Source organism: Arvicanthis niloticus, chromosome 26 (assembly GCF_011762505.2).
Source record: "Arvicanthis niloticus isolate mArvNil1 chromosome 26, mArvNil1.pat.X, whole genome shotgun sequence".
Lineage (NCBI taxonomy): Eukaryota > Metazoa > Chordata > Mammalia > Rodentia > Muridae > Arvicanthis > Arvicanthis niloticus.
The window spans coordinates 37,639,242-37,649,259 of record NC_133434.1 but is presented as its reverse complement, the minus strand read 5'-3'; the positions used below and the strand labels follow the sequence as shown (position 1 = coordinate 37,649,259).

The following is a 10,018-nucleotide window of genomic DNA, read 5'->3' as shown; positions in this document are numbered from 1 at the left end:
CAGCAGGGGCCCCGGTGTGAGGTGGTGACACCTGAGCACCCATCTGACCACCTCGGGCATTTTCCTCCAGGGTGGGTATATAAGACAAAGAGGAAGCTGCTCTCTCCTCCTGAGCCCCAACCCCAGGGCTGCCAGCTTGCCCTCTCCTGAGCCACTGTAATAATGGCATCTGCCTTAAGCCTGTGGTAGGGGCTGAGTGGAGCTGATTCTGCCAGGGCTTGTCTCCCTTCCTTCCTGATCATTTCCAGGTACCAAGAGGTCACACGCCACCTCCTATGACCCTCCTCCAGGGCTGGCACATTCACTATACAAAATAAGCACAGTGCTTCAGACCCGTAGTTGGGAAATGTTTAAATTTCTTTTAAAAACAGAAGAGGGGAGCTTCAGATATAGTTCCTTGGTAGATGATTGCCTCGAACAAACAAGGCCTTGGGTTCAAAACACACGGAAAAACTTAAAACCAGGGATGGAGAGATGGCGTGGGGAATAAAGAGCACTGGCTGGTCTTGCAGAGGAGCCTGAAGTTCAAATCCCAGCATCCACAGGGTGGATAAATAGCTTTCCTGGTGACACTGCAGCTCATAGCCACCATGAAGAAGGGAAACAAGGTAAACTTTTGACACCCCCCCCCCCCCCCCCCGTGTAGGCTGCACACAGTCACAGATGACTTGGTATTTAGGAAAATATCTTTATTGTTTTGTTTTTTTTTTAAATGTCCCACTACTGGATTTAAAAGTCATCATGGTTGCTTTTTCACAAGATATACAAATTATAGGGGAAATTATTTCTCCTGCTCTATGGAAATTCCACTCCCAGGAGACAGGGTTCTTCAGCGGTTGGAGCCTGGCAGGAAGGAAGGAATAAACAACACCGCAAGGATGACCGGGGCTCTGCTCACAACTCAAGCTCAGACTCCTCGGACGGAGACTCAGCTCATGGAGATCTGTGGCCCACTGAGGCAGGCTCTGCCTTGAAGGCCACCAGGCCCCTGAAAGCCTACAGTGTTGTATATCAAGGCAGCTTTGTGGGACCCTTGTGAGCCTATGGCTTGGACCCTTCTCCATAACAAAACCAGAAAGAGGCTGTGGACCCCGCCACTTGGTGCTCCGGGTTCACACATCTCCCCCTCTATTTAGCTCGTAGAGGCTAATTTGTCAAACAAACAAACCACAAAAACAGAAAACGCAAACATTTGGTTCCGTTTGAGCTGTAATCAGCAGCTGGTCATTTTTAGAAAAAGATGACAGAGTTGCTAGTTGTTGAATCTGCATTTTGTTATCCCGCCCGTGGCTCCTCCTCTTGTGTGGTTAAGGAGGAGAAGGGGTTCAGCTGTGGCAGAGACTGTTGTTGATCTGAGAAAACCGTTAGAATGTTTTGCACCCGCAGACTAAAGCCGATGGAATCCCCAAACGATCCCACTGATATTTTTATGAGAAACACGACTGTCCCTCTTGGGTGTCTTGAGTCAAAACAAGGCAGCCGCCTAATGATTATCATTCCGTTGCACATGTTCTGTCTTCCAAAAGGCATTAGCGTCAGGGCCGGCCTCCATCTGGGCAATTGTAAACACACCACGGACAACTTGGACACTTTGCTTTTAAATGCAGCAGGACTTTTTCCTTTGGCCCTGGCTGAAGAGCCAGCCACCTCCCTTCATCTTAGGAAGAAGCAGATGGTAGGACACCCCTGAAACCAACACGTGAGGGGCCAGGGCTCCCCCCATTGGCTGGACTGTGTCTGGGCACATCAGTAAAGGCAATCAGTACACTTATGGCATATAAAAATCATCCTGTGCACCCCTGCAGCTGGTCCCCAGACTCGACCCGACCGGATGTGACATGCAGGAGGTAGAGGACGAGTTTCCATAAGGCACATGGTGAGTGGCCCCATTCCAGGCACCTGGGATCATCTCTTCACCCGATTCCAGAAGTGTTGGAAAGCGGAGGAGTTGGTGACACTCACAATGAACAGCAGCAGCAGATACAGGGACATCATGACCATGAACCAATGGCTGGATAACCAGGAGAGCTGGCTTGAGGCCCTGCCCGGAGGGAAAGAGTGTTGGCAACTCTGGAAGAACATTTTTGTTTTAAGTGTATGCAAGAAGTTTTGGCTCGGAGAACACGACACAGGATGGATTTCACCCTCTGTGTAAGCTGCTAAGTGAAGCTTCATGTGGCTCGGGAGAGCTGGGGTGGTTTGCCCTGGCACCGCCAACACACCTTTCAACAGAACATTTTCTAAATGCACAAAGACAGCTAGCAATGAGCTCACCCCACTCGTCCCTTTTTTAGCTCCTCTACTTACGTTTTATAAATCTTTTTTTTTTCCCCGTTAAGCAAGGGTTTGATACCTAAAAGGATGCCCCAGCTCTGCCCAGGCAGTGACGTAGCAAAGGTATTTTAGGTATGAACTGATACAAATCTGAGCTGGAGAATCTTAAATCTTTTTTTTTTAAAATAATTTGTGTGTGTGTGTGTGTGTGTGTCTGTGTCTGTGTCTGTGTCTGTGTGTGTCTATGTGTGTATGTGTGTGGAGCCAGAGAACAGCTCATGAGAGTCAGTTATCTTTCCACCATGTGGGTCTCAGGATTGAACTCTGGTTGTCAGGTGTGACGGCAAAGCCCTCTTATCAGCCCGGGGAATCTTTTTGTTACCCAGGGAGGTGTTCTAAGTCATCCAAACATGCACTGGAAACACTTGATAAAGAGAATCAGTTAGGAATGGAGTTTTTTTTTGATAACTAAATAGCATGTAAGTGCAGCTTCAGGGGATCTGATGCCTTTTTCTGGCTTTTTTGGCACCCCCCCCCTTACACACACACACACACACACACACACACACAGTGGGTTTGGAGGAAGCAATACCACAGACTCCAATAATGCATTAAAATGGCTAAATGCCAGTCTACCCTAAGGACCCTGAGCATCCTCCCCCAGTCCACCCTAAGGATCCTGAGCAACCTCCCCCAGTCCACCTAAGGACCCTGAGCATCCTCCCCAGTCTACCCTAAGGACCCTGAGCATCCTCCCCCAGTCCACCTAAGGACCCTGAGCATCCTCCCCCAGTCCACCCTAAGGACCCTGGGCATCCTCCCCAGTCCACCCTAAGGATCCTGAGCAACCTCCCCCAGTCAACCTAAGGACCTTGGGCATCTTCCCCCAGTCCACTTAAGGACCCTGGGCCATCTTCCCCCAGTCCACCTAAGGACCCTGGGCATCTTCCCCCAGTCCACCTAAGGACCCTGAGCAACCTCCCCCAGTCCACCTAAGGACCCTGGGCATCTTCCCCCCAGTCCACCCTAAGGACCCCTGGGCATCTTCCCCCAGTCCACCTAAGGACCCTGGGCATCTTCCCCCAGTCCACCCTAAGGACCCTGGGCATCTTCCCCCAGTCCACCTAAGGACCCTGAGCAACCTCCCCCAGTCCCACCTAAGGACCCTGGGCACCTTCCCCCAGTCCACCCTAAGGACCCTGGGCATCTTCCCCCAGTCCACCCTAAGGACCCTGAGCATCCTCCCCCAGTCCACCCTAAGGACCCCTGGGCATCCTCCCCAGTCCACCCTAAGGATCCTGAGCAACCTCCCCAGTCGACCCTAAGGACCTTGGGCATCTTCCCCCAGTCCACCTAAGGACCCTGGGCATCTTCCCCCAGTCCACCTAAGGACCCTGAGCAACCTCCCCCAGTCCACCTAAGGACCCTGGGCACCTTCCCCCAGTCCACCCTAAGGACCCTGGGCATCTTCCCCCAGTCCACCCTAAGGACCCTGAGCATCCTCCCCCAGTCCACCCTAAGGACCCCTGGGCATCCTCCCCAGTCCACCCTAAGGATCCTGAGCAACCTCCCCCAGTCGACCTAAGGACCTTGGGCATCTTCCCCCAGTCCACCTAAGGACCCTGGGCATCTTCCCCAGTCCACCTAAGGACCCTGAGCACCTCCCCCAGTCTACCCTAAGGACCCTGGGCATCTTCCCCCAGTCCACCTAAGGACCCTGGGCATCTTCCCCCAGTCCACCCTAAGGATTCTGAGCAACCTCCCCCAGTCCACCTGAGGACCCTGAGCAACCCTCCCCCAGTCTACCCTAAGGACCCTGGGCATCTTCCCCAGTCCACCTAAGGACCTTGGGCATCTTCCCCCAGTCCACCCTAAGGATTCTGAGCAACCTCCCCCAGTCCACCTAAGGACCCTGAGCAACCTCCCCCAGGTCTACCTAAGGACCCTGGGCATCTTCCCCCAGTCCACCTAAGGACCCTGAGCAACCTCCCCCAGTCCACCTAAGGACCCTGGGCATCCTCCCCAGTCCACCCTAAGGACCCTGGGCATCTTCCCCCAGTCCACCTAAGGACCCTGGGCATCTTCCCCAGTCCACCCTAAGGATTCTGAGCAACCTCCCCCAGTCCACCCTAAGGATTCTGAGCAACCTCCCCCAGTCCACCTAAGGACCCTGGGCATCTTCCCCCAGTCCACCCTAAGGACCCTGGGCATCTTCCCCCAGTCCACCTAAGGACCCTGGGCATCCTCCCCAGTCTTCCCTAAGGACCCTGAGCAACCTCCCCCAGTCCACCTAAGGACCCTGGGCATCTTCCCCCAGTCCACCCTAAGGACCCTGGGCATCTTCCCCCAGTCCACCTAAGGACCCTGGGCATCCTCCCCCAGTCCACCTAAGGACCCTGGGCATCTTCTCTGACTTCCCCACTTCCTCCTTTGGTGTCCAGCATTATGGGAAACATGCTTTACATACATTGGAGGCCTGAGGCTGGGGGAAAGGGTGCTGATAACTGAACAACCAACATTCGGAACACAGTTGAGAGCCATCTCCTCACCCTCATGGACGGACCATCCTCTTACCTCTTGGGCTGCTTCTGGGAATACACCAGTAGGTACTTCACCCGCAGAAGCTGGTTATTGGTGACTACTAAGTACTTAGGGGGGATGTCTCCCCCTTCACTGTGCTTGATTCTTGCTCTGCTGCGGTCTATTTCCTTGGAATCTGAAAGAAAGTAAAGCATACACGGTGGGGGGGGGGGGGGACAGTAGCAAAATAATCAAATTAGGAATAGAAATGTGTCCTGAAGCACAGAAGGTCAGCAGCCTGAGGGATGCACCTGTGTTTCATATGTGAACCCCGCACAGGGAACAGGGGTCTGTGGCAGGCAGAAAGATGGATGGGAAAAAGACTGAAAATATAAGAGAAGAAAAATAAAACCCATCTAATGGAGAAAGCAGAAGGTAGAAACAAACTGAAGGCTAAAATAGCAGATCAGGATCACACACCCTGGGACCAGGGCAAGGACTCACCAGGGAGCAAAGCTTGAAGCTTGAGTAGGGCAGGCTACCGGCCTGCCCGCTTGCCCACCGATCCACCCACCCATCCACCTATCCATCCATTCACCCGCCCATCTACCCATCCACCCATCCACCTATCCATCCATTCACCCACCCATCTACCCATCCACCCATCCATCCATCCATCCATCATCCATCCATCCATCCATCCACCCATCCACCCATCCATCCATCCACCCATCCACCCATCCATCCATCCATCCATCCATCCATCCATCCATCCATCCACCCATCTACCCATCCATCCATCCATCTTTCGACAAGTGTCATGTACCTGGATTAAATAGCTAACTAAGGATGACCTTGAACTTCTGATCCTCCAGTCTCCACCTTCTGAGTGCTGGGCTTCCAGGCCCATACCATCATAGCAGGTAGATAGTGTGCCAAGGATAGACCTCTGGGCGCATACCTGCCAGGTGCACACTCCACCGACTGAGCCACAGAGTCCTTCCAAATAAACCACACCAGACTGGGCTCCCAGGACTCTCACTTCACCAGGCCTAGTGCCATGTACCTTTGATCCTGGCACGTTTTAAACTCAGCCCTTGGGAGGGAGGCAGAGACAGGCCAATTTCCTGTGAGCTCAAGGCCAGCCTGGTCTACATTGTGAGTTCCTGGACAGCCTGGGCTACTTTGTAGTGAGATTCTGTCTAGAAAAACACACAGAAACAAAAACAAGTAAACAAAATTACTTTCACCACTTTTGTCAGGTTATTTGTTTGAACTTGGTGTGTAACTAAGGACAGTCTTTAACCCCTGACCCTCCTGTTCCAAGTGCTGGAAATTAACTAATTAGTTAATTAATTTTTAAGACAGAATTTCCCTGAGTGGCTCCATCTAGTCTGGAACTATCAGGCTAGCCTTGTGCGCACTGAACTCAGCTTGCCTTTGCCTCACAAGTGCTGAGATTAAAGGTACGCACCACCGTACCGGGCCTTATCCTTTTATTTTTTAGGATTTTCAGACTGGGTCTCATGTAGCCAAGTCTAACCTCAAACTCACTATGTAGCTAAGGTTAGCCTTGATCTTCTGATCCTCTTGATTCTAATTCCTATGAACTGAGATTATATGATTCTATTACCACACCCCAGCAAATTGCTTTTTTGTTGTGGTTTTTATGAGCATGTGCTGAACCCAGGTCCTTGTGCGTGCTAGGTGAGTCTGAAAGAGTCGGCATGCGAGGCTTGCTTTTTACCAAACACCAGCCAGGGCTCCGTGACAGCAGAGGCTGAACAGTCTTGTTGTTTTGATGTTTAATGTCACCTTATGCAAACTTGCTAAGAATTACGACTGCAAGTGAGAGAGCGTTCTGCGTGCTGTCTGGTTTGGGAGGATGGTGTCAGACCTGGGCCTGTTCCTTGGGATCCAGTTGTTTCACATTAGAGGCCAGAACAGCCCGTGTCTTGAATTCTCCTCTTCTTAGTAAAGACAACAGCCCAGTTTGGAGACCAGAATGACAGTCTGATGACTCTTCTGCCTTGGGGGAGGGCGACCCAGAGGGAGGCACAGGGCACATGGCCTAAGGGACACCTCAGGGCAGTGGAGTTGAAATGGCTCCCTGTTTTCTGCTCCTGGGGAGTCCATGGTCTCAGATACCTCTGTGGTCATCTGGGGATTCCAGCACGCTCCAGTGTTCTCTGCTGATGCCAATTCTGACTCTCAGGGACCTCCTTATTACCTCCCCTTATACACTAGCTTCTATTTGTCAATTCTTTTTTTTTTTTTTTTTGGTTTTTCGAGACAGGGTTTCTCTGTGTAGCCCTGGCTGTCCTGGAACTCACTCTGTAGACCAGGCTGGCCTCGAACTCAGAAATCCGCCTGCCTCTGCCTCGCAAGTGCTGGGATTAAAGGCATGCGCCACACCGCCCCTACTGTCAAGTCATTTTTTTCTTCATTTTTGCTTTCTATGTACGAGTGTTTTATGTGAATGTATGTCCATGTACCACATGAATGTCTGGTACCCTTAAAGCCAAGAGAAGGTGTTAGGTTGCCTGAATTTGGAGTTACAGGCGGCTGTGAATACCACAGCACGAGTGAGCTCAGGTCCTCTGGAAGAGCAGAAAACACTCCTGACCACCAGCCGTCTCTCCACCCTCCACCTGTCAGATCCTGCTTCCTTCCCAAAGATTTCCTTGGCTACTTGGACCCACTCAGCTGCCCCAAGTCAGCCCCTCCCCCACACTCCCTGAATCCTACCTATGGCATCTGACTTTTTTCTTGTTTGTTTGTTTTCTTTTCTTTTTTTTTTTTTTCGAGACAGGGTCTCCCTATATAGCCCCCGCTGTCCTGGAACTCACTCTATAGACCAGGCTAGTCTCAAATTCAGGGATCTACCAGCCTCTACCTCCCAAGTGCTGGGATTAAAGTTGTATCTGATCTTTTTCTATTATATGTTCAATCCCTGAGAAGACATTTCCCTCTTTGAAGACCAGCCTCTGCCCTGCATTGCTCTGACCAACCCATCTGTAAGCATTCAATGACCCTCCACCCCACTCCTGGACCAGGAGCAAGCACCTGCAGCCAGGCCTGGGTCAAGCACTCACTCACCCTTCTTCTTGGTTTGGCACTTGACATCTGGATGGTCGATGACCTCACACACAGCTACGCAGCTAAGGATCGGGCCAAGGAGGGCTATGCTGCCACCCGTGGCCGTGAGGGCTGTAAATGAGGGCCAGGCTCAAGTCACTTGTGAGGTAGGTCCCCTCTCCAAACAGAGAAGTCTGGAATAGCAGACATGACAGAAAAGAAACAAAAAAGTGAGCGAGAGCTGGCGTCACATGTTCTTCTTCCACAGAGCTGTAAACATAGAAATTTCCACGCTCCCCCAACCCCGCTAAGACAATAGTATCAAATAACCTCTGATGTCATCATAGGGCTTGTTATTAAACACATTCCCATCTGACAACAGTTTAACCGACTGTGGATTTGGCCACCTAGCCTGGCAAACGAGATGTACCTTGTGTTCAAGGTTTGAGCGGAAAAACCAACAATGATATCAGGAGTTCAAACAGACCTCAGTTTCAATTTTCCAACGGGTTACATAAATTCTGTGTCTCAGTTTCTACTTCTACAAAACTGTGGTAAGGGTACCTCTTCCATAAGCTTTAGTTCATGATTCAAAAACATAACGTAGCTAGCTCAGTAGTAGAGGCCCTGTGTAAGCATTCACAGGCCCTGGGTTCAATACACACACACACACACACACACACACACACACACACACACACACACACGACAAACCAAAAGCCAGACATAATGTACAAAAACCAATGTGTCTGCTCAGGCTATCTGGCTTACAAGAGATGGTGGCAGTCACGGGTGGGCATGCCTTCACAGGGGCTGCTGTTATAGTAGACAGAGTAATTCCTGTTGTATCAAACACCTTGGGGTTTGCAAAAGCAAAGTCCCACCCTACTACTTGAAAAAGAAATGAGTTTCTTTGAACAGAAACTAAGACTAAATGGGGGTGTGTGTGGCAAGAATGGTGGGGTGAGTTTTACTCTGTTGGTGTGGGCTAAGAAGACATCTAGGAATCTCTCTCCCTCGTGTGTGTGTGTGTGTGTGTGTGTGTGTGTGTGTGTGTCTGTGGCATGCACGCCATGGCCTGCACACTTAAGCAAGATAACTTCACAGCTCCGCTGGTACAAGAGCCGCCTCAAGGGAGCCCTTCACTGAAAGGAACAGGGGAGGCCAGAGACTGAGTCCATGTAAAAAAGGCCCTAAGCAGTCACCTAAGCAGCACACTGCCTGGGTACTTAAATGAAGGTTTGGTGTAGAAGACTATATAAACTCCAGGCAGCTTCTCCAGACAAGCTACAGGGTAAGACAGAGACCCCTGGATTCCAGTAGCTTGGCCAACAGTGAGCTTAGGGCCGACATAAACAAGCCGGTCACCCTCAGCTCAACCCACCCTCACTAATCAGATGCAGCAGGGCTGGAAGCAGCTTCTCCAGCCTCAGGGCTACATCAGCCACAGCTGAGCCCAGGCTCCTGGAGCCAGCCCATCAAGACAAGACAGATGCGGCTCTGCCTGGGGGTGGGAGTGGGGTGGCACAGCATCCACTACCTCAGATGCCCTCCTCCACTGGCCTACGATAGCTTCTCCTGTGCCTGTAACACGAAGAAGCCGTTCCAACCCTCTGGTTGTACTCAGAGGGTAGTGGTCACGCATGCCACAGAGGAGGGAACAGACTGAAATGGCCTGCATGGCCACCATGCCTATTTAGCTACAAGCTCTAGACTGTCATCTCCCCCCCTACTCCTTCCTAGGGGACAGAATAAGTGTCAGAAGGAAGATGATGGCCGACACAGTTTAATGAGAGGGAAAGCAGTTCTGGGAGAAACCTCCTCTTGTGGATCTCGGCGCACCCCGCAGGTTTCTCAGGGTTGACAGAAGCGAAATAAAGCTTATGGTCACATAGGGATCCTGTTAAAGTGTGGGTTGTCACTGGGTTATCTAAGTGAGGTTCCACATTCCAAAAACGTTCTCCTGGGTAATCCTTATGCGCTGCCTTTCCAGGGTGCACACACTGTGGCACACCAGGGTCAGACCACATGTAAGACCACCGAAGAGCTGAAGCGTACTGATGGGTCATCCACCCCCACGTATCTCAGTCACTGGTTTCGGGATGCAGTTGGCGCTGGGATTTGTCATTTGTTTTGTGAGAAAAGG

General features: G+C 51.3%; 1 protein-coding gene across 1 annotated transcript in view; it reads right to left on the bottom strand.

Annotated features, from left to right (window-relative positions):
* Window positions 1-674: 674 nt before the first annotated feature.
* Window positions 675-10,018, bottom strand: part of Parp16 (poly(ADP-ribose) polymerase family member 16) — a 12,682-nt gene continuing 3,338 nt past the window's right edge. The window contains 4 exon segments of the mRNA XM_076925797.1: window positions 675-2,041; window positions 4,849-4,990; window positions 7,894-7,975; window positions 7,977-8,066. Coding sequence (XP_076781912.1) covers window positions 1,906-2,041; window positions 4,849-4,990; window positions 7,894-7,975; window positions 7,977-8,066 — 450 coding nt within the window. The 3' untranslated portion in view covers window positions 675-1,905.